Source organism: Mesoplodon densirostris, chromosome 12 (assembly GCF_025265405.1).
Source record: "Mesoplodon densirostris isolate mMesDen1 chromosome 12, mMesDen1 primary haplotype, whole genome shotgun sequence".
Lineage (NCBI taxonomy): Eukaryota > Metazoa > Chordata > Mammalia > Artiodactyla > Ziphiidae > Mesoplodon > Mesoplodon densirostris.
In genome coordinates this window covers 28,704,946-28,731,065 of record NC_082672.1, presented here as the reverse complement: position 1 = coordinate 28,731,065, position 26,120 = coordinate 28,704,946, and the positions used below count along the sequence as shown (strand labels likewise).

General features: G+C 34.1%; 1 protein-coding gene across 6 annotated transcripts in view; it reads right to left on the bottom strand.

The window, feature by feature from the left end:
* Window positions 1-26,120, bottom strand: part of AHI1 (Abelson helper integration site 1) — a 211,851-nt gene that overhangs the window by 91,567 nt on the left and 94,164 nt on the right. For 5 of the 6 annotated variants that reach the window (XR_009533948.1, XR_009533949.1, XM_060114693.1 and 2 more), the window contains exons 22-23: window positions 17,349-17,405; window positions 5,648-5,703 (exon numbers count right to left, since the gene is read on the bottom strand). Coding sequence is in view for 4 of the 6 variants with exons in the window: in XM_060114693.1 (XP_059970676.1) it covers window positions 5,648-5,703; window positions 17,349-17,405 (113 nt within the window). In the remaining 2 variants the exon portion in view is untranslated. The remainder of the gene's footprint in view (window positions 1-5,647; window positions 5,704-17,348; window positions 17,406-26,120) is intronic. The other variant, XM_060114695.1, reaches the window with a different exon arrangement.

Below are 26,120 nucleotides of genomic sequence, written 5' to 3'. Positions count from 1 at the left end.
TTCTATCATCAAATCTTTCTCATAAGCATACCTCTATTTCCATTTCCATTGCCCCTTCCTTATTCAGACCGTTAGCACTTGAATGTGGATTATAGTAGCTTCACAGGTCATTTACTTTCTTCTAATCTCCAGCTACCTGCAATTCCATGAGCTGCTTTTATTTTAATTTTTTAAAAACATTACCCCTTGATCATCTTATTCTCATGCTCAAATGCCTTATTGTTGCTTATATTGATAAAGTCTTAATTTTTTACCTAACATCCAATGATCTTTATAAATCATGCCCAAATTACCTTTTCTTAATCTATCTCATGTTCTGAAATGCTCTGCTTCAGGCAAACTGTCTCCATCTATAAACTCTGTGTACTTTCCTTCTACGATCTTTGGTCACACTGTTACTCTGGTTTAGAACATCCTATTCCTTTTAAAATCCCATCTGTCCTTTATGATCCAGTTTAGCACCTTCCTACTCTAAACAGCCTTCCCAAATCACTACAGCCCTGGGAATTCCTAAAGCACTCACGGCCCATCCCACATTCCTATACTTGATTACAAGCTGCCTTGTTGACATGACATCTGTACTATATTGCTCTGAACTTTTATCCATTTCATGTATTGAGATTTAACTATTTACAGTTCACTTTTCTAACTAGACCAAGAGCTGCTCAAAGACATAAAGCATGTTTTATACTTTTTTGTATTTCTGCTTTCCCCCATACCACTCCCACACCTACCCAGCACTTGATACTGTACTGTCCTATGGGCACCGTACACCTAATGTTTGCTGATAATTTAGAAAATAAATTCCTATTATGCCACTCTTATGTTATAGTCCTCCAGTAATATGACACTTTCAGAATTTTAAAACTTTCTCAGGTAGAGAAATTTAGCAAAGTCAGAAGAGAACTGGGGGAAAAAAGTCTGAGAAAAACAAATGTCAGCAGAGTATGCTAATGGGAAAAATCAACATAAGCTTCATAATTTACAGTATCTGGAGAAAAATTAATGTGCAAATGCTTAAGAAAATGTTATATTATGGATAACTCACAAGTGGTCTTTAAAAAGAACCAATTTTGCATTTACATTTGAATTTCAATAGAATTGCTCTGAATTGCTACTTTATTGATAAGTGAAAACAGATTCTTTTATGACAAGTTATAAAAGCTTATAGTTTATCAGTTCCCTCTCCACCCTGCAATTGCCTTCAGGAAGAGATTGGCCATAGGTTCTATTTTATGAGTTTTATAGGGGCACATTCACCCTAGTTTACATACTATGAATTCCCGGAAAATTCTATAGATTGGCTGTCCCCCAACAGTATGTTAAAATGTGAAAGACATATTTTATGTAAACATATGTATAAATTTATTAAACTAATGTGAAATAATGCAATATGTAGCAATCTTGTGAACCTAGAGTGGGCTAAACAATGATAATAATCTAACAACAGAAACAACTCAAAATGTTGTAGAATGAATATCATATAATCCATAATCATATAATCCCAAAGAGGCTCAGAATAAAGTTTAATTTGTATGTACATTTATGAATATGTTTACTGTTAAGGGCAAACAATACCCCAAACATCTCAGATATATTTTCATAATAATAAAACACTCTAAAACACAGTAAAGTTTACCACTGATGAAAAATCATGTGACAAAAATTTATCAATCAAGCCCTTAGAAAACCTAGAAGGAGTGTAACCGCAGAATGAATGAACAGCTTGTTAAACTGGTCTTATAACAATGAAGAATAATGAACCAACATTTAAATTTCCAATCAAGCTAGGATATCTTAATTCTTAATAATTTATGCAACACTTTAACAGATGGCAAAAGTGTTCCATAACTGGTATAATTCTGATGAGACAGGCAGGAGTTTGTTTCAACCTGCTGTGGTAGATGTGTAGACCTCTACGAAAACATAAGCTATAATTTTATAAACTGACAAAAAATCTCTTTGTTAAAAGAAAATTTGTTCAAACTAGTGGGGGTTGTGGGATCACTGAATAAAATAAGAAGAAAGAAATAGTATTAGTTAGGGTTACAGGTTTGGAATGCAGAAGCTTTACAAAAATGATTGACTACAATAGGCCATGTTGATGTTATTTGAATTTTATCATACCAGTTTTCACTGGAAGAGATTCAAAAACAGTTCTCAAATCACTAAAAATACTTTATATATTCAACATGGCTTACCATGTTTTAATTCCACCAGAAAATAGGAAAAGCTACGGGAACTGCTGTGCATATGACTGTACATTAAAAGGCAGGTATGTTTTAACTAAGTCCTTCGTGTAATAACCTAAAGTAAGAAAAGACCAGACATGTGGGTGGAAGACTTCCTTATGCTAGTTGCTATTTCTCTTTGGTTTGCAAATAAATCCTCCATTTAAAGTAACTATGGGACTCAAGCCTATGCTGATTTAACTATTAACTTACTTTTACACCTGCCTTTCAGGGTTCAGACAATGACCTCCGATTAATCTGAGTCTGATATTATCCTTAACTTGCTGGAGGTTATAAGCAGGTGCAGCAACCAGCTCTTAAAGTGGCATGATCTAATTATCTTCATGTAATCTAATATTATGATTGTATAATGTCTTATTTGCTTTTCCTATAATGTAACACGACTGAGTGAATACCATTCAGCCCAAAAATCAGTGAAAAGAAAGCCACATATTTATGCATCAAATCTGAGCTAAGACATTAGGTATAAAGAAAATGAAAGAAAATCTGTAATACATGAACAGGCAAAAAATGCTACCTATACAAAGGAATAACTATCAGACTGATTTGAATGTCTCTCCTGAAATACTCAATGACAGAAGGCAAAAAGATGATCAATTTCCACTATGTTTTGAAGGGAAAAGGTTATATTCAAATAATTAAAAGCCCTGGCAAGCTGTTTTATGCAAAGACAAATGAGAGATATTTTAAAATATGCAGATTCAGGTAATATAATTCTCAATTTATACTTCTTGAAAAAATAACTTGAAAATATACTCTTAGATATGAACAAAATTAAGAGCTCTGAATACAAAAAAAAAGTGATTATAGCCAGTTAAAAGGAAGGTTTGATTCTTTTTGGTGAAGGGGTTCATGCCATGTGGGGATATTCTGTTTTGCTTTCTATTGAAGGAAAATCAAAGATATGGTATTATTTATGTCAAAAAGAAAAAAATTCCAAACAAAAAATTAAAATTCATGTAATAAATGACAAAAAAGGGAAACAAGTAAATTAAAAAGAGAGTGGGAAAGAACACAGAACCAAGGGACAAAAGGGGTTTTGTTCTCAGGCTAACCTATATTCACTTAAATAACACTACTGCATCCCACTATAATGCTATAGGATCAAACTATCCTCTGTAACCATATATTTACAGAAAAGTTCATTCCAACCTGAAACGTCAAGAAACACATCTTTCCCTGTCATAGAAGCCTAAGAAAGTCTTGCTTCCCTCCCCTGCTGAATAGTCGTAAGTAGCATCTAGCACTCTCCTAGACCCCAGCCATTCATGGTAGCACTTAGAGCCAAAGGAATTGTAGAGAGGTAGGCTGGAAACTGGTGGCTAAGTATGAGGACAAGAGTCATTCAGAGCCTCAGCCATTCTGAAATCCTGGCCCACTCCCCTTCTATTTTTTTTCTCAGGCCCAAAGAGTCTCTCTCCTTTTTAGCCAGTATAGTACAAAGTTTGAACTCACAAATATCCCACTTTGTAAAACTTTTAGACTTTTTCTTATTTCTTTTCTCTCTAAATATTTTCTTCTCTCAAACCCTTTAGGGAAAATAAGGGCACACTGACACAAAGGATGAAAATTAGGTAAAATTATATTTCTGTGAAAATCAGACTTTATCTGTCCTGGGGCCCAGCAAAGATTGGGTAATGAACAGACTTGTGATTCTATTTAGAGGTTATGGAGAAAGGGCCAAGGTTAACTGTCAGCAAGCTGGGGAACTATGGGGGAGAGGAGAAAGGTTGTTGAATATGCTTAAGTCATAGTAAAGAGACAGAAGGAGAAGAGCTCAGAAAAAGACATCAGAAAGGAAGACTGGCTCAAGTCAAACCTGGGGATCTAATGAGTGTTAGGGCAGTGTCTGTATACACCAAGTATTTTAAAACTTATCAACTATACAGAGTAGAAATATTATTAATATATTAGGAGCCACCATTTAATAATCCAACTGGGAGAACATAACCAAAAAACAACGATACCTAAACTATTATGCATTAAATTTTGTTCCTAATTCACAGGAGTAATTTCGAGATCAGGGCTCTACTGTAAATTTTGTTCATGCCATTATTTCTCATGATTTCATGAATATTTGGTTCTATTATTTTATGATTTAATTCACATGGGAATCTGCCATCAGCCTACAGGGTGAAACAAAAAAACCTGGCAGGTTACACTTTTCTGAGTTCCAAAATGTACAAAACACTCAGAATGTAAACAAGGCGCTGCAGGAAAGCCTACAGGAATAAAATAAATTTCAAAAGTATATAAAATAGTCAAATGAGTAGATTATTCAAATACCTTTAAATAATTAATTTTCCATAATTGCTAGCCTTCCATTTTAATATTAATGAATAAAATTTACATAATGTTACGGCCATTCTTTTAGCATACTTACTAAAGGATAACGGGAACACACACACTATGTCCATGTACCTTTTTATGACTATGCTAATGATTAATTCCTTAAACACCAGTCATTTCTGAAGCCCCACGTATTAAGTTAAAACATGCTGAATCAATTATATGGATTTATAACAAATAGAAAAAATGGAGTCAATTTGTCCATGAGGAAAATATTAATTATCAATAAAATTCAAATATAGTTTAATACTTTTTTATTTTCTTAAAAAAGGTATTACCAAATCTTTCTCACAATAGGAAATGCTGAATTGTACAGAGTACTTGAAAGATTTATTATATAGAAAGGATAAGAAACAAGAATATGCTTAGTGAAGAGATATACTCTAGTCTATTTCTTGTGAATCTTTCAAGTGGGAACCAGCAACTGAAGTGTATTTCATACATACAAATACTATATACAGAGATTAAAAGGGAAATTTATTTGTCTTCATTCTATATTATTTTCTATAATTATTTTTAATATAGTAAATAGATACTATAACTATTAAATGCCTTTTGTTGTCTGGTAGTAATAGTAGTGGGGTGAAAGATTAGATTTCACTTTTATAATAAGGCATAGTAATCTACAAGAGGAATGAAGCATAATGGCCTACTTTCACTATTACAAAACATTCACTCTAAATAATGATGCTAGTGCAGAAAATAACACTCATTTTTACAAGGGTGTAAATCAATTTGCATAAAGATTTACAGTACTTTATCAAAAGTATAAAGTATTTTAAAATTAAATACCATTCTATTCATAACATTAATATAAACAAGTACCTGTAAAAATGATACAGCATCTTATTTTCCTATATCTTAGTAAAAATTCATAGGTTATCTTGATTAATTAGAAAACATAAGGTTAATTTTCTTAAAGGGATATAACTCTTGGCAAAAGGTAGGTTATAAGAGTTTTCTACAATGGCATTTTGTGTCACTATAACCAGTCTTATATTGTGCCTTCTTAACAGTTTTAACAATGTAGAAATAGATTGCCTTACCGTTGGTGCTGTATCTACATGGTGGTTACAAGGCTTTCTTTCTATACTGATAATCCCTGTGAAATGAAAAGATTGTGAATATTTGCTTATTATACCTATACATTTTATTTTGAAAACATTTATGTCAGCAAGACATGACTCCTACAGCCTACAAGAGAAAAGCCTCACTTGGATGGCAGAATCCTTTAAAGCGGTATCATGAATTCTTTGGTCAGAAACAGTTGGAGAGTTTGGCTAAGAGACCTGACTCAAGGTGAGCTAAGCCAATTTCCTCATTCAAGTGGCATCCAGCAATAGCAGAAGATGTGCTCTTATTCTGTTCTCAGCTCAAAAATTATACCATTATCTCCCTCTGCTACATTTCTTCAATGAAAGTTTTGCTTCTGTCTTGAGGTCATCAAGTTTTCATAAAGAAATATCACAAAGTCTATGAAAAGAATCGCTTCCTTATTTTCTCAAAAACAAAAAATAAATCTATTTGAATTTCTCTTTGATCATCTGATTTCCTACTATGATACAATCGGCTATCTATTCAATCACCACAGAGTACTGAAGAAAAAAAAGTTCCCTTGATTCTCTGGTTTAAAATGACAATATAGACTGCTAACCTTGAGAAAAGTCATTTTATCATGTATAGATTTATCTTTTTGATCCCCATGTCCTCTACTGCATTTCTTTGTAATAAACAGCTTCTGAGGATGTAACACATTGCATCTCATCTGTAAAGATACTGGTTCAAAATCAAGCTCAAGTTTAAAATGAACACAGGTGTGGCTCTCATGTACTTTTCAATCTCTGTCAATCAGCAGACCAACATGTGAATAGTTAACATGTGAGTAGTTTAACAGTTTGTTAAATAACGCTAAAAGCTAACCACCAGGGGTGGTTAGAAGTGAGAATTGCAATGCACTGTTAAGAGCAAACAGTACAATTCCTAGTTGAAACAAAACACTAGTTTCTCTCATTTATAGGCATTTAACTCATTTTTGCTTAAAGTATAATAAATGAGATCAACACAACACAATCACTTTTTATCACTTTTGTAAGAGTATATTCAAAATGAACTAAGTACTGTGAAACAAGATTAAAAAAATAGTTTTTGTTTCATTTAAAAATACTCTCCATATGTATTGTTAGCCAGTGAAGTGTAAAGCACTATACTACCTGTATTCAATCAGCTAATATTTAGTTGTAAGTGGCTATTTGGCACTCAGTGATAAAAGATAAATTATAAAGGATAAATTATGATTTCTGACCTTAAGAGTCTAGTAAAACAGATGTCCTTTTTTGGAGAAATACTATACACCAAATTAACAGTTCTGTGTTAAATGTAATAACAAAGTCTTTAAAGTAATTTTGATGGAAAGACATTTTTATTCTTAGATAACACTGGCCTTGAAAAGTTTTTTTTAAAACCCAAGTAACACATATTTGAAAATATTCAAATAATGCTGATCCTTATTGTAAGACTTTACACTGAAGTATACAGAACTAATGGTGAAATCCTCACCTCCTCAGCCCTCATGCTCTCACAACCCTCTCTAGCTGCAACCGCTAAAGTATACAGAACTAATGGTGAAATCCTCACCTCCTCATCCCTCATGCTCTCACAACCCTCTCTAGCTGCAACCACTAAGAATAGTCTGGCATGACAGACACACTGGCTTTAAAATGAGAGTGGTCATACCACGGGGTTCAGGAATTAGCAACAACTTACATATGTCTTCTCACTACTATAATCTGACTGCCATAAAATAGGCCTAGGCTGACTACTGATTTTAAAATTCTTATCCAATTAGAAAGTAATTTCAAAATGATGAAAATCAAAAAAACTAAAAAAACCCCAAATCTACCTTCTTAGCTTATGAAAGTACAAAGAAAAAAATTACATGTTTTACAGTTTCAACTTCAGGATAAGAATGTGGTGAAAACTAGAATTTTAAAATGAATTTTCTAAAGATATTGGGTTGGCCAAAAAAAGTTCATTTGGGTTTTTCCATAACATCTTATGGAAAAACCTGAACGAACTTTTTTTGGCCAACCCAATATAAGCTTAGTTTTAAATTTAGATTGCCTACTGAAATAATATCATTTAGAAATACAATCATACATGTTTGTTTAAGCTTTCAATAGAGAATATACAGAAAGGAATAAGCTTAAGGAAAAGCATCCCCAAATATTTTGCTATTTTAAGTAAATTTTACCAAAAAAAAATCTGTATTTTACTTCCCGTGTATCTGATCAAACATTCCAGATGTTTCTGTGAAAAGTTATTTCTTGGATGGGATTGACATTTAAGTTAGCAGACCTTGAGTAAAGTAGATTGCCTTCCATAATGTGAGTGGGCTACATCCAACCAGATGAAGGCCTGAAAAAAGACTGACCTCCCCTGAAAGAGGGAATTGTGCCAACAGACTGCTTTCACCAGGGTATGTCCAAGTGTGTCTTTGTTATTATTAATCTTTCTTGGGACTTGATAGCCCTTTAATCTGCAGAATCTTATCATTCTTCTGCTCAGGGAAGTTTTATTCTGCTATTTGTTTAATTCTGCAGCCCATTTTATTTTTACCTTTATAATTTTTATCTTTTGATAATGCCACTTAATCTTCTAGGTGAGTATCTTCTTTTTCACTTTGTCTAATGATTTTAAAATCTGAAATCATGTTTATTTCCTTTCCAGAGGCCTACGAAGACTAAGGCAAGAGGGATGGCAAACACTGGACAGTATCTCAGAAGATGAAGTTTTTTTTTTTTCCTGGGATCTCAGAGGCAGTGTGTCAGGCAACGTGTGGGAATGGGAGGGCTGTGTCTTCCTTGGTGCTGAGCAAGGAGCTGTGCATGGAAAACAGGCCTCTTCTCAAGGTGTGGGCAGAAAATGGGTTTTCCAGAGTTCACTGAGGGCTCTCAGCCAGCAGAAGCTATAAATCCTCTGGGTAACTGGCTATTATCTGTCAGTTTAATGTTTGTAGTACATCAAGGGCCTGGCAGATCCTATGGACCACAATGGTCCTTAAACAGAGGCCTATACGCCCATCCACCTGGAGGAGTTTGCTTCCAGGACTGGTTACTGGGAGATGGCTGTAAACTGCAACTGATGAGACTTGAGAGGAGAAGCTTAATCCTGTGCCTTAGCACAGGGGTAACAGTTGCACAGGTTTGTTTTCATTTTTTTGCTATAGTTCGGACCTCCAGCAGAATAGTTGGGACCACAACCATGAGCATGCAAAGAAAATAAACTCTGGTAAGGAGTTTCAGTAACTTGAAGATCAGCAAATAACCTTATACGACTGGTAGTGCCACTGATAACAATGGAAAAATTAGAGAATCTCTTAAATTAAAATAAAACAAAACAAACAAAACTTGACAACTATTAAGAATTTTAAGATAGTTAATTAATAAACAACAAAGATAACACCACTTTAAAGGGAGGAAATAGCAGCTTTCAGAAAGTAAGTCAGAAGATGGGTCACACAACCAAGGAGCAGCAGTACCATTACTGAAACCCATGCATCTAAGTCACAAACCTCCAGACCCATTTGTGTGTTTGTCTAGCCCCTGTGGTCAGGATCTGATTTAATTCACTTTTGTATCCATAGTGCCTGGTCCAAATGCTCGAAACACAGAAGGTCCTCAAGAGTTAACTCAAATATTAACTGAATGAATTAATCTATGCCATATCCACCGGGTTCATATTCTACAATGCAGTGTTAACTGTGTGTATTAGTCATCAGAATGTTTGAATTAATGTTCTAGGACTCTTTTTAAAAACATTAATTAACTACTTCCTTTGGTAATGTTTCTAAACCTACTATAAAACTGAAATGTATTATTTTAAAATTTTCCTAATTTTCCAGACATTAATACACTCTGGAGAAGATAATGAAGAAATTTTATGCTTCTTGGGAGATGCTTTGGGTATTTTACTTTGTGGAAAATCAGAACATGACATTATACCCCACTTGTACCTGACTGATTGGAACAGCAGAATTATATATTTTTTAGTTTCCTTAAACTCTACCAACCTTCAAGTCAGGACCATGATCAAAGGAAAGAAAGAAAAAAGATGATCAGATTTATTGCAAAAACAAAGCAGGCCAAACAAAGTGCCAAATTCTGAAGCCAGAACATATATCCAGCAATCTTATGTATCATCACCAAATGATTATGGGCAACCCACCAAGCACAAGGCATTGTGCTAAGGACAGGAGAACCTCTCTCCTCCCTTCTATGAAACTTTCTAAAGAGTTATTTGTTTTAGGCAATACTATAACTATGCATCCTAATTGAGTTTTGGAAATTGCCATTAATCTCTATATGGGGCACAGGGAGAATTATGCTTTGATTATCTACAGCTAGGACAAATGAAATACAATTTATTATATTCCAGTAAAATACAGAATTTTAGAAGGCAAAGATCTTTCCTTCCAAATTCAATATAAAGATGTCTGTACGAAAACTGCAAGCCCTTCTCAAGAATTGGAAAAGAAGTAAAACTGTTACTCAGATAATATAATTTATACCCAGAAAGTCCAAAAGAATCAATGCTAAAACTAACACAACCAATAAGAGAACTAATAAATCAGAAAGTCAGCATAATATAAAATTTAATATATAAAAATCAATACCCTTTACATATTCAAACAACCAGTTAGAAGATATAATGAAAAAGCATACCTCATTTATAAGATTATCATAAAAGAGAAAATACTTGAATAAATACAAAAAATACATAAAACAGTATGAAGAAAATGTAAAAATATTTCTGAAAGACATAAAAGTAGTCTTGAACAAATGGAAAGACATCCCTTGTTCTAAGACAATGTAACATCACATAAAGGCCAATATTCTCTGAGATAATATATGAATTTTATGTGATTTCAATAAAATAGTTTTTGCCCCAGCACTAGACAAGTTGATTCTAAAATTCATATAGAAGACTATGCAAGAATAGCTAGAAAAATCCTGGGGAAAAAAAGGGGGATGACTGAAAATAAATACTAAGTATCAATATATATTGTAAAAAGTCTCTGTAATTAAAACAATGTGGGGATGACACATGAGTAGACATGTAGATCAACAGAATGTATTAAAATGCTCAGAAAAAGATCCAGGACTAAATATAGCAACACCAATAGCGGGGCAACCTGACATTATATACCACCTGATGTGATACAAAAAAGCACAAATCACTTACTGTATTCTTGCCAAAAAAAGTCTGGCTTGGATCTAATCATGATAAAATAGACAAAATCAAAACAGTGGATATTCTACAGGACAACTGGCTCAGGCAGACTCTTTAAAAAAGTTAATGTCATGAAAAACAAACAAAAAAGATTCTAGATTAACTGAGATTAAATGAAATTAAAATGACATAATGACCAATATAAGTGCTAATCTGGACTGGATGCTGTACAAAATAGGTAAGCAAATAAAAAATTACTTAAGACATCTTAGGCACAATTAGGAAAACCTGAATATGAACTGTTTATTAAATGGTATTATAGTATCATTAGTTTTCCTAGATGTGATAATGGAACTATGGTTATTTAAGACAATACCCTTCTTGTTGGCAGATATATGAGTGAAATTTTAAAAGCGAAGAAGCAAATGTGAATTTAGAAGTTTCATTTTACCTCCTTTTTTCAACGTTTTTGTGGTTTTAAAATATTTTAGAATAAAGTTTGGGAAAGGAGTGTAGGCCCTTAATAGACTTTTAGTGACCATATAGTAGGCAAGCAAATTTTCAGTGGTTTTGAAAATTGAAAAATCTTCCATATAAGCAGAGTAAACAGGTTTAAAATTCTCACTGAAAAAACTTCGCAGCATTATTTAAAACAAAGAGCCAACAGAAAATCAAAACACTCACTCTGGATTGATTAGAACACCTTCCTAAAAATGAGAGAAAACTCCACAATTAATGCATGAATGTATTTATATTTGACATGCTGATAGCACCCCTCAATAAATCTACTGTTTATTAAAAATAATAATTTTAATTATAATAATAATTATATTATATATAATATTAATATTATTATATATAATAATAAAATTACCACCCTGTTCAGAGATATGAGTTGTTTATAATCTCTACTATTAGACTTTGTTCCTTTATAATCAGGGAAAAAATACATTCCAAAGAACAATTTATTTGTATAATATATCCTGACTCTGGAGCTACTCTGTAATGTAGTCAAAGACTGGCTCTGGCAATTATTAGATATGTGACTTGGGCAAGTTATTTATCCACTCTATGCCTTCATTTCCTTATTCAGTACAGGGGAAGCAATATGTATCTCACTGGCTGACGGGAGGGTTAAATTAGTTAATTAATATAAAAAATACTTCAAATTATACCTGGCCTACTGAACGCTGAACATAATTGATATATATTCAGAATGTTTATTTTGATTTTAATGTTTAAAATATCTGATCCAGAAGGAGATCAAGATGGCAGAATAGAAGGATGCTGAGCTCACCTCTGCCAATGAACACATAAAAAAAAAACATCTACACGTGGAGCAATTGTCACTGAAAACAAACGGGAGACTGGCAGAAAGACTCTCCTACAACCAAGCTTGTAAAGAAAGATCAGAGTCGAGTAGGAAGGGAGGGGAAGTGATCAGGTTGGGCCCTGTGCTCCAAGGAGGGGACACAGAAGAGGAGGAGGATATCAGGGGCTCAAAGATCCTCCCTGAAGAGTGAGGGGTTTGAACCACATCTTGGGCACCCCAGCCCTAAGGTTCAAAACCAGGAAGATGGGTACCCTTAGTGGGTTTGAAAACCAGTGGGACCTAAAGGAGGACTGTAAGAAATCGAGACTTCACTCATGCAGAGTGTGCACGTGCTTGCTTACTCCCTGAAAAAGGCAGAGGAAGTAGATTAAAACTGCCCGGGGCTGTGGCCAGTTTCCCACAACTGGCTCAGTGCATGACCCAGCCTGCACCAGGTGCCTGCTCCAGCCCCTCTTGCTCTGGTGCAGCTCCTTCTAGGGCAGAGGTGCTGATGCTGAGGAGAGTGGGCTCTTGTAGGGGTTGGAGCCGGCTTGGACCTGGCACTGCATGTGAACAGGGTGAGCGCAGCCATGGCTGACACTCATGGAGGCAGCAGATCAGGAGTGGTCTGCAACTCTGACTGGTGTGCCATGACCATCCCAGCATGTGCCCAAGGCTGGGTGTCTGCTCTGGCTCCTCTTGCTCCAGCACTGTTCTCCTCTGGGGAGGAGGTGCCATTGCCAGGAGTGGGGAGAACACATACTTAAAGGGAATGAAATAAGCTCGGATCTAACCCTCAGGGTCCTCCTTGGGACCCACACCCACCCCGATATGGTGGTGATGCCTAATGAGCACAGGAAAAGTCCGGGCTCACACCTGGCTCTAGCTCTAGCCCCTCCATCTCTAGCCCCTCCATCTCTAGCCCCACCTCCCACCAAGGTGATAGCTGCCAGCACACCCTCGGGGAAGGCATGACCCTTGCTCATTTCAGATCCAGCTCTAACATCAAAGCCACTGGGCACATGCAGACTACATAGGATGCTCCCACACAAGAACACCTCTTCAAGACCACAATAGTTAACTGTTTCACCTAATTTCATAGAGACATAGAAAGTTAAACAAAATAAGAAGACAGAAGTTTTTGTTTCAAATGAAAGAAGAAGAAAAAAAAACCTGAAAGAACAACCAATGAAACAGATAATTTACCAGATAAAGAGTTCAAGGTATTAGTAATAAGAATACTAACTGAACTTGGGAAAAGAATAGATGAACAGGTGAGAATTTTAGCAAAGGACTAGAAATCATAAAAAGGAACCAGTCAGAGCTAAGGACTACAATAATTGAAATGAAAAACATAGAATTAGCAGCAGACTATGTAATACAGAAGAATGCATAAATGATCCAAAAGATAGAACAATGGAAATCATCCAATCAGAACAGCAAAAAGAAAAACAAATTTTAGAAAATGAGGACAGTTAAGGGACCTCCAGGACAATATCAAGCATATTAACCTGCACATGGTAGGGGTCCCAGAAGGAGAAAAGAGAAAGGGGTTAAAAATATATTTGATGAAATTATGGCTGAAAACTTCCCAAAGCTGAAGAAACAGATTTCCAGGTACAGGAAGCACAGAGTCCCAAACAAGATGAACCCAAAGAGGCCAACACCAAGACATATCATAATTAAAATGACAAGAGTTAAAGATAAAGAGAGAATTTTAAAGGCAGCAAGAGAAAAACAGTCATATACAAGGTATCAAGCTTTCAGCTGACTTTTCTGCAGAAACTTTGCAGGCTGGAAGGCAGTGGTATGATATATTTAAAGTGCTGAAAGGGAAAGACCTACAGTCCAGGATACTCTACCCAGTAAGGTTATCACTCAGAATTGAAGGAGAAATAACTTCTCAGACAAGCAAAAACTAAAAGAGTTCATCAATACTAAACTGATCCTACAAAAAGTGTTAAAAGGTCTTCTCTAAGTGGAAAAGAAAAGGCTACAACAAGAAAAGAAGTAAGAATTTATAGGAAAGGAAAAATCCCACTAGTAAAGGCAAATATATAAGAAATGGTATGGATCAACCACTTAAGCTAGTATGAAGATTAAAAGACAAAAATTGTAAAATCAACTATAACTACATTAAACAGTTAAGAGATAGACATGAAAATGTAAAATATGATATCAAAAACACAGAACATGGGGGAGGGGAGTAAAAAAGGAAGATCTTGTAGAACGTGTTAGAACTTTAAAACAAGTAGATATAGTTATAGGTCAACATATATGAACTCCATGGTAACCACAAATCAAAAACCTACAACACACACACACAAATCAGACAGAAAGGAACATAAGAATAACACTAAAGAAAACCATCAAACCACAAGAGAAGAAACTAAAAGAAGAAAATAAGAGAGAACTACAAAAACAACCAGGAAACAACAAAAAGGCAATAAGTACATACTTACCAATAATCACTTTAAATTATCAGTGGACTAAATGCTCCAATCAAAAGACATAGGGTGGCTGACTGGATATAAAAAGGTGTATTTATATGTTGCTTATAAGAGACTCACTTCACAGCTAAAGACACACACAGACTGAAAGTGAGAGGATGGAAAAAAATATATATCACGCAAATGAAACAAAAAGAAAGCTGGGGTGGCAATAGTCATATCAGGCAAAATAGACATTAAAACAGTGTCTAAAACAAAGACAAAGAAGGGCATTATATAATGATAAAGGGATCAATACAAGAAGAGAATATAACATTCATTAATATATATGCACCTAATATAGGAGTATCTAAATATATAAAGCAAATACTAACAGACTTAAAGGGAGAAACTGACAATAATACAATAACAGTAGGGGCTTCAACACCCTAATGACATCAATGGACAGGTCATGCACACAGAAAATCAATAAGGGAACAGTGGTCTTAAACTCCACTTAGACCAGTTGGACTTAGTAGATATCTTCAGGGTATTCCACCGAAAAAGATGAATACACATTCTTTTCAGGTGCACATGGAACATTCTCCAGAACAGATCACATGCTAGACCATAAAACAAGTCTCAATAAATTTAAGAGGATAGAAATTATATCAAGTATTTTTTCTGACCACAACGGCATGGAACTAGAAATTAGAAAGAAAAATGGAAAAAACATAAAAACATGGAGACTAAACAACTTATTACTAAAAAACCTATGGGTTAACAAAGCACATGCAGACTACATAGGATGCTCCCACACAAGAACACCTCTTCAAGACCACAATAGTTAACTGTTTCACCTAATTTCATAGAGACATAGAAAGAGACATAGAAAGCAATCAAAGAGGAAATCAGAAAATATTTTGATATAAATGAAACTAAAAACACAACTTTCCAAAATCCATGGGATGCAGCCAAAGCAGGTCTGAGAGAGAAGTTTACCACAATACAGGCCTACCTCAAGAACCAAGAAAAATTTCAAATAAACAACAAAACCTACTATCTAAAGGAATTAGGAAAAGAACAAAAACAAAGTCCAAATTCAGAACAAGGAAGGAAATAATAAAGATCAGAGAGCAAATAAATGAAATAGAGACCAAAAAACAATGGAAAAGATCAGTGAAAACAAAAGCTGGCTTTTTGAAAAGATAAAATTGGTAAGCCTTTAGCCAGGTCCATCAAGAATAAAAAGAGAGGACCTAAATAAACAAAATAAGAAATGAAAGAGGAGAAATTATAACCAATATCACGGAGACACAAAAAAATCATAAGAGAATACTACAAACAGTTATATGCCAATAAATTGGACAACCTAGAAGAAATGGATACATTCCTAGAAACATACAATCTTCCAAAACTGAATCAGGGAGAAAGAGATAATCTAACAACTAGTAGTGAAATTGAATCAGTAGTGAATTGAATCAGCAAACAAGTTCAGGACCAGATGACTTCACAGGGGAATTCTACCAAACATACAAAGAATATATGCATTATCTTTCTCAAACTATTTCAAGAAACTGAAGAGAGAGGAACATCCCAAATTAATTCTATAAGGTCATCACTACTCTGATACCAAAATAAGACAAAGATACTAAAAAAGAAAATACAGGCTTAATCTATACTTATGCTCCAAGCCTGTATTTCAAAGTATGTAGTCTAGTTCCTAGCACAGGGCTTGACTCATAGTAGGACCTTTAATAAACAAGTTTCAAATAGATGTGCAAGTTATTTGATGTCTTGCTCTAGATGTCTGCCAGGCATCTCAAACTCAATATATCCAAAACACTGTATACAATTCATTATCATTTTCCCAATATTCCTATATTCCCCTATTTTTGTTAATGGATTGCCATCCATTCCTTCACCGAAATTAGAATCCTTAGTTATCCTCAAATTCTACTTCTCCATCTCTTACCATTCACATTCCAAATTTCTAATACCTTAATAACTTAACAGCTCTAGTTTCTTACTTCAGTCCTGTTCTCCCACCTCAATTATTAAAATAATATTTTAACTGGCCTTCCTAGCTGGGATGCCTTAATACTTTTTATAATTGACAGTCTTCTCATCTTGCAACAATTACTTTAAATATTGCTTTCTCTACAAGGAATTATTCGTCATTACGTCGTATCTGCTCTCCTGTATACTTTGTTCATATTTTTATTTACAGCAAGTATTAAACTGTACAATCCCATCCACCTCCCCCTTTTAAAAATACATCTCTAGTGAATAATGCCAGTGTTGGGGATAGGGCGGTGCTTTGCACTCATTTATATAAGGTTCTGTATGATCTGGCCTCTCACTACCCCTCTGACTTCTACTCCCCCCCTCATTCCTCCACACCAGACATATTAGCCTTTTTGCTGTGCAAAATGCACACTAAGCAAATTTCTGACTTGGGATCTTGGTTGGGTTTGCTATTCTTCCTGACAACATGGCTTTCTTTCTTCTTCAAAATTTTGCTCAAGTGTCACCTTCTTTGTGAAGCTTTCCTTTACCACCCATTAAAAACAGCAACCTAACCCCACTCCCCAGTTCACCCTATCCCCTTTCCTTGTTTTGTTATTTATTCTGTATTTATTTGCTTATTGTCTGTCTCTCTCCACTGCAAGTAAGCTTAAACAAGGACATGGATTATTATCTGTTCTGTTCACTGATACATTCACATAACACTTATAACAGTGCCTGGGACAAAGTAAGTACTCACTGGGTACTTACTGAATGTATGAATGAATCTTGCATTCCCAGAATCTGTATATGCAGGAATTAAACATCCTTTAGAATTAAAAACAAAAAAAGAAGAAAGTTAACATGAGAAAGGGTTGAATAAGGGAAAACTATTTTCATCTACTACAGTGGTACAGTATTGAGAATATAAGAAAGTGAGAATTCATTTTCCTGGGTCCATCCATAAAAGATCCAATTTAAATTCTAGACAGAGACAATAAATTTAAATTCTGAAAATAAGCATGATAATTTAGAAGACGTTTTCCACAACTCAAAGCAATGAGAAGTCATTTTAAAAATATGATTATGCTATATCAACTTTTTCCCTGTTAAAGTTCACTGAATATTAAGTACATTAATTTGCCTAACTGCTATACTTTGCATTTACACTGCCTTTAACATTAGTTTTTAAAGTGTTTTGCTTTCAACTGTTTATTAAATCTTCGCTTGAAAATATACAGATTGAAAAGACTGAGGAGACATTAAGTATCAAGCCTCATAATATTACTACAAAAATAAAGAAAAAAGAAGAAAGAGAAGAAAATGAGACTATCCTCTCCCCCAAAAACCTCAAACTTTGTTGACTCTGTATTGGCCAAAATAAAAAACCTGCTCACTGCCTACTCTGCTCAGACAAATTTAATAGCTGTGAGATGTGAAAGACTGGATTCCTTTCAAAAGAAGGGCAGGTATACACAACACACAACACACACACACACACACACACAGTGTCACTCACACACATTAATATAAAAGAAACTGGAGTGCTTTTTATGTATTAACTCACTTATTCCCAGAATACCACTGGGAGGCACATTTGAAAGATGTAACATAGTAATTAAGGCTCTCACATGACTTGAGACATTAGTCTCCTAAAAGGCCAGCAACAAAATCCAGATTCCTCGTTCTAAACTGCCATTTAGAGGAGTCTTAAATGGACAATATTGTTCTATATTGTAAAGACAACACAGAATTAATACATTTAATCGAACAGATTCCTTTCTCTGAGCTCTCTTAGTGTTTTATGCTTATCTCCTGTTGAACTCATCCCCAACATATTATACCTCTTTCTTTGCCTGCTGGATTCCCCAACTAGACTGGGAGGACTTTGAGGGCAGTCTTTCAGCTTCCATTTCCCCAGGGCTTAGCACAGTCCCTAGTGCATAGTAAGCTCGCCATAAACATTGGTTGATAACCTGTATGAATTAATTTTTGATCAAGTATAAAAAGGTTTTTATTTTTTAAACTAACAGTTTTGTAGGGTGCTTCTACTAAAATACAGTATTTCTGGTTTGATAAAAAAGAAAAAGATGGACACTAGTCAAAAATCATTCTCAATTTTACTCCTTATGAAATTATAGTTGAATGTTTTTTCAGAGAAAGTTGAGGAAAAAAGTAAACTGACTGAAATTAGAACATTAAAATAATGTTCTACTTTTTACTTATCAAACATTTATACTGCAAAAACCACTTAAATTATTTTTTTAAAAATGACCAGTCATTCCACTTAGTCATTTCTTAGTTTCCATATTTGTCATCAACTTTGCTCTCAAGACTTGCAGAAAAACACGGAGTTATTCTCTACATTTTCATTCACTTTTCACTAAGGAAAAATTTTCCTGAAAATACATGTTTAAAATTCTGGAAAATACAAATCAGCATTATCTAGACTTCTCTATCATTACCAGAAGGTCTGGTTCCTCAACCTAATTTCCACTGTTAGTTGGCATTTCAATAAGTGATGGATATTCATTTCCAGAAAACATTACCAGTAAATTCTATGATATCATAGTCTCTTCACTATCTAGACCAAACTGACTAAACCACAAAATGCAAAAAGTATGCAGTTAGCTACTCTACACGAAATCTTAGGGCTATTCTGAGTACAGTATTAGAAAAGTATAATCTAACTGAGTAAGAGTAAATGAAAACTTAATTTAGATAGCCCTCCTACTCTGAATTTCCAGGGCCTTCAGTAGACACAAACCAAAATGTTTAAAAACTAAAGTATTTCTTATCATAGACTTAATTCACAAAAAAGTTAATTTGGGACACAGAAATTTACAAAGGAAATAAAAATTATTTTTAGGATATAAATAGGATTTCATTTTTTTCCCCATGACCAGGGGAGGGGAAACATAAGGAGCTGCTTCCTTGGTTCTAAGCAGTGCCTAACCTAAGCAAGATTAGTAAATAAAAAATAATTACCGATTTTTTAAACTCAAAACTTTTCAAAGAATAATAGAACATAAAGACTGAAATGGATTGTGATGTGAAATCTGTGAAAATGCTAATGTGTTGGTATATAAAGGGAAGGAATGGGTATATGTGATTAATAATATGGAATAAAATTTATTCTACTTTAAACATGAATTAAACTATTTTTCATTATCATAGATGTGGTCAACATTTTGATATACAATGTGTTCACTATAATACTGGAAAACTAAAAATATTCATAAGCTCTAGCAATTGAAGAAAGGCTTCAAAATTATGGAATACTTTTCTTTAAGACCAGGCATTAAGTTTATTATCAGAAAAAGTTACAGAAAACCATAGAAGTACATATTTGGGAATACATTCCACAACATCTTTTTGTATGCCTAACTGCCTTAAAAATGGAAAAACTGTCATTTCAGTTTGAAATTATAAAATAGTAAAATGTGTCTTTATGGTTGATATTAAACAATGTTAAACATAGTCTTTCTCAAACTATAAAAAACAAACAATAAAGTTATGCCTGGTCAGAAATAATTTTGCCATTTTATAACCTGTCCTCTCACCTTGCCTGTTGCAGTCAATATAAAGTTGTTGTAATTCTTCCTCTAATCCTCACTTTGAGTGGATTGGTTACTTTATACTATCAATTTTCCCTGGAGGCACAGCAGTAAATTATAAAACATTCACTATTTTCACCATGATATAAATTATGTTCTGGATAAGGAGGCTTAAACCTTCAAAGTCTCCTACTTCAGGATTATATAATGAAAACTACTTTTGTCTTGGAAGTGTTTTAATCAGTATGCCTAGAAGTTGTATTTTGAAAAAATATGTACTGAAAGAATATGGATTTTAACGTAAGACATACACTAAATTTATTTCTAAGAGCATAGTGATTTCTCTTTCTAAAATTTAGTGGGAAGTTAAGTAAATTTAAAATCAAAAGGTTCAATGATTAAAATAGTTCTGGATATAGTCATAAAGATACTATCTATAACTCTTACTGCATTATAAGTCAAACACAGGTTGGTATTTAAAAACTTTCACTTGCAGTAAACACTTTCCTATCCTCTATTTTCAAATGACAAGTCACTAAGATGAAATCACTTGCTCCAGGTCACAGCATAAGAAACAGAATCTGAATCTAAATTCAGGTGTCTCTGACCTCTTGGCTACGCGCTACCAGAATATGTGGTACTAATTTAAATACGAAAAATAAGAAACTTCTGGAGTCTCTATTGAAGTTAATCAATGCACAATCGTGATGATGAAATATCATGAAATCTTCAGGATAATACTTTCAGGAAAGTTTTAATACTAAAGGCATTATTTGTATTTAATTTAAAAAATGGGTAATCCATTCTTTATATTCTAACACCTGATTTGTCTGGTGTCAGATAATGAAGATTTACATTGAAGTAGATTTTGTAGATCTGTACTGTCCAATATGATAGCTACTGGCCACGTGTGGCTATTTAAATTTAAATTAAAATGAAGTAAAATTAAAAATTTAGTTCCTCAGTCACACAAGACACATTTCAAGTATTCAACTGCCACATGAGGCCGAAGTTTCCCATATTGGACTGTGCTGGTCTAGAATTCAGGAAAGAGGTCTGGGCTGAAGATAGACATTTGAGAATCACTGGTGTGTGGGCTTTACTTAAAGTCATGAGTTCATCAAGGAAGTGAAGTATAGGGAATAAAAGAGGATCAGATTGCAGTGGAACAGTCTAAAAAGATATGGAAGAAAAGAGGAAGAATCAGCAAAGGAGAATGAAGAGCAGTAGCTAATGAGATAAGAGAAAAAACCAAGAATGTGGTGGCCCCCCAGACACCAATGTATTAAAAAGCCATCGAATGTGTCAAATGCTGCTGATAGGTCAAGCGAGATAAGGACAAAGAATTGACCACTGGAATCAGCAATGTGTATAGGTCACTGGTGAGCCTGAAAGAACAGATTAGAAATTTCAACAAATTTACAGAAGATGAAAAGTGATTAGAAACATCTGTCTGAAAACATTATGGTGGGCTGCTGTAGATACAAAATCTGACAATGAAACTCAGAGGAGCTGTGAACACAGAATCAGCATATTTGGTGGGGGGCAAAACAAAACATAATCCAGGAGAAATAATGGAAGGTTCATATGTAAAACACTTGGGCCAGATAGGCTGCAGATCCCACATAAAATGGATGCTGCTGAGCATTAACCACAAGCAAAAAAAAAAAAAAAAAAAAAAAAAAAAGTCAGTGGCACTGTCTCTAAAAATAATATTGAACAAACCATCTGGACAGAGTGAAGACTTCTAGAGTGGATACTGCTGTCCTGCTTATTCTCTTTCTGGAAATTAGACCGACAGCCTGACAGGTGGACTCATTTATCTTACCTGTTTACTACCCTAAATATAAGCCTGCCAGTTAATATGTTTTAGCCATATATACAAAGTTCTCAATAGACTTTCTGCTCAGGTGACAAAATAGTTAGATTATAGAGTTATTTACACAACAGAAGAGGGAGGGACACCATATTTGTATCCAGTCATTCATTTAAAAAAAAAACAGATACCAAGGATCATCAGATATAAAGGAAAAATCATTGGCATAAAAGAAAAACACAGGATACATTAACAGATGAAAAAACTGAACATAGAGGAAATATCAATTCAGAGAAGAGAACTTAGAGATCTAGGAAGATATAATGGCATCCACAGAACTTTGATACTAGGAAAAAGGAACAAACAGGACAAGAAAGAAACCATAAAGATCAAATGGATGATTGGTGAACTAAGAAAGACTTAGAATAAAGGAATGAGAGGGCTCTGCAACTGACTAGTTAGAAAAAGGAAAGGAGAAGGAGTCCATAGTTTCCACCTGAAAAACAGTAATGCTAACATCAAGAGTAAAATTCAGAAACTCCTTTCAGGAAACTCAACCTCACTCATGGCATGGCAATGATTACATTTCTGTCACATACATGACAAAAAGTGGTTAGCTTATATACCTTGCTACACAAGTTTGAGGCTGAAGATCTTTTCTGAGATTAGATTTCATATTTCAGAGCCACATATACTACAATAGCTCTGTTTAACTTTGCCTAAACTCTCAGAAATTTCATACTTGATCTTTTAAAAAAAGATGCCATATGCAAATAACTTCTATAAATCTTTAAAATATAAAAAGACAAATTAAGAAGTTATTATTACATCAGTTGGAAAGCTTTGGAAAAGGTAAACATCAGAATACCTGTAAAATATAAATTCAGTGATCTGGCATGTACTCTGGCTATGTTAGAATGAAATTATGTATTTTTCATATTCATTAAATCAGTAAGACTCATTTTAATTTCTCATAGTTTATGGTTTTCAGTTGCTTTCTTGTTATTTTTCACTGTTAATTATTTTACTTTAAAAATTAATACACTGGGCAAATGTCACAGTATAATTTGACAACTAAATTTAGTAGGTTCTTAAACAAAACACACACACACACACACACACACACACACATAGAAATGTGACTGAAAAAGAAAAACTTAAAGTAAGTTTTTTACTGTTAACAGATAGAGGGAAAAGGTTTAAAATTGTAAGGTTAGAACCATATATACCATATAAATATTCTATAAAATAGCTTCTTACAAAAAAAATGGCTAGGAAACAGTGCACAAATTTAAGTTTATTCAAATCATCAGATTCATATGAGGAGAAATGCTTGCATTTATATTCTCCCCTCAGAGGGTGTTAGGAGAAATTTCCTATCTCAGTGGGGACCATGATAAGAAATTTCTTATCTCAATGGGGACCGAGTGCATACCCCTGTGCATGAAGACCATTCATTAAGTATATTAACATTTACTAGAGTTAATAAAAATGATGTTTAAATTAGGAAACGATAAATATGTAGAATATACTATAAGTTATCGACATGGTTAGAAACACTTTACTCATTCAAGTGACATTTATTATTCAGGAAATATAGGCACTTGTATTACAATTAAGGATAAGTTTCAACCGTCAACAAGTAGATTAACTCAGATCACTGGAGAATTACTTAGTAAAATCCTGATATTGGTTACTAAAATAGCTCCTTATATCTTTAATGTACTAATCAAACAACAATTTTAGAGACTGATAACAAAAAATATCTAACAAATAAACTCTCTTCTTTGTGGAAGGGAATATAAAATAGGGATGTGTTAAAGAAAAAAATCCATGTGATTAAGGTCTTTTTCTCAGTGTCCAGAAAAATCCAAATATTAAAACATTCCCACCTCCAGGGGTTTTGTGTTGGCTAGTACTTATGTGGAAAGCCAAAGTTTCAAACGTTAAGTGGGTTCTGGTGGATTATTTATATTTGAGATATTTGTTTGAAAACCTGTCTTCTAACTACTTCATCTTAATGTCTTTTTTGGCATGCTTCTCAAAATTCTCTTTTGAGAATCCATGTTTGCCTCTCTGACATGTTCTTTTTTCTGTCATCATCACTTCACACATCTATTAAATCATGTCTTAAAATAAGATTTCCTCCATTCCTTTGGCCACAGTGCAAACTGCATGATTTCAAACGTGAAAAAAAATAATATAAAAAGAATCTCCAAAAATTTTCATGTTGTTTATTCTCACAGTATTTATGGATTTCAAAGTATCTCATCCTCACAATTCTATGAAGTAGAAAATTCATCTGAAGTAGAAAGTAGAGACACTGTACTGGCATAGAGAAACTACCCAAGATAACAGCTGGGAAGTGGCAGAATTAGAGCTCAGCCCCAACACTTCTGGCCTTCTGACCCCAGGTTTAGGACTTTTTTCACCAAAACACACAAGTGCTGAATTCAGAAGAGTGGTTGGTTAGCATCATTAAGCTCATTTAAGGACATGTGTCTACAGATAATCAGTTAATTCTGTAGATTATCTTTGGTAGTGAATTAATTCCTTTCATCCCACACCTGAACGGAAGTCTTGTAATTCTGGAGGTTTGAAATCAGAATTCAATGAAACATTCTTTTTCAATTAATAGTTTAAAGTTCATTAAGTAATACTAACAGAAAACTCTGCCAATTCTGATAGTATGAGAAAGTCTTTGAACTCATTTTGCCTTCCTTAAAACGGAAACCCCCTTTTACCATCACCTGTGTTTGAGTTATTCTAACCTAATTTTTGCCTAAATGTTTTCTTTTTCTCCCTTTGAAATATAAGAACCATCATATTTCCAGCTTACATGTAATCTACCTTCTACAATGGATTTATATAAGGATATCACAGAATCTCTGGTGAAATTATGACACATAAATAATAGATTTCAGTTACATTATTTAAAAAGTTTTGCACTTCTCCATAAAAAGTTGAAACCTTAAGAAATACTGACATTGTAAAAACAATAAAATTAAAATTTGACTGGAAAAATAGCTCCTAATTTTAAGAACTGGTCAAGGGAATAAGTGTATACTTGGCAAAGATATGCAAAAGAAATGGAAAGATACAGTTTTTCAAATATTATCCAACATGTAGAAGCACAAAAATTAACTTGACAGACCTCTCAACCAATACTGAAGTCATCTGAATTATTTTATGATTTTGTTTAAGTCAAATATCTTGACTGTTTAGGATATGGAAAAAACATTAGTATATGTTTACATGATCTAATGTAGAGTGCAAACAAAATATGGAGAAGACGGAAGCTATTGATCACTTTTAAAAACCAAGTCACACTCTGCCACCCCGTCAAACTCCAAGTCTACAATTTAAAAAGAGGATATAGGACTTCCCTGGTGGCGCAGTGGTTAAGAATCCACCTGCCAATGCAGGGGACACGGTTTTGTCCAGGAAGATCCCACATGCCGCGGAGCAACTAAGTCTGTCTGCCACACCTACTGAGCCTGCACTCTAGACCCTGCATGCCACAACTACTGAGCCCATGTGCCACAAGTACTGAGCCCACGTGCCTAAAGCCCGAGCTCCACCACAACAGAAGCCACCTCAATGAGAAGCCCGCGCATTGCAACGAAGAGTAGCCCTTGCTCGCCATAACTAGAGAAAGCCCATGCACAACAATGAAGACCCAACACAGACAAAAATAAATAAATAAAAAAATTTAAAAAGAGGATATAAAGATTACATTAATAGTCATATTAATAAAAATGAATCATTTTATTTTGCATGCCTCTACTTACCTATTAATATGAATTAAATTCAGTGCAATGCTGTGAAAAGATATACTAAGTACATAAAAATGAACGATGCTGTCCTTCAAATATAGTCATGCAAAGATGATAAGCACTTCCTCTAACTTCCACCCTCATAACTGTGATTGATTTTATTACTGAATAATCCACATGTTAAAATTTACTACTATTGATATAATAAGGACTCTCAAGATAGTTGAATGGGATCTGGGATTCAGACCAACTATCTCAGAACAAAATTTCTCTGCAGAGAATCTCTTGATTTGACTGGTGACTAAATACCACAATTTCACTGGAACTAGGCTTTAAGAAATCTAATAACTGGTGAACACAGAATTATATTTAAAGGTCAGATAAAAAGATAACT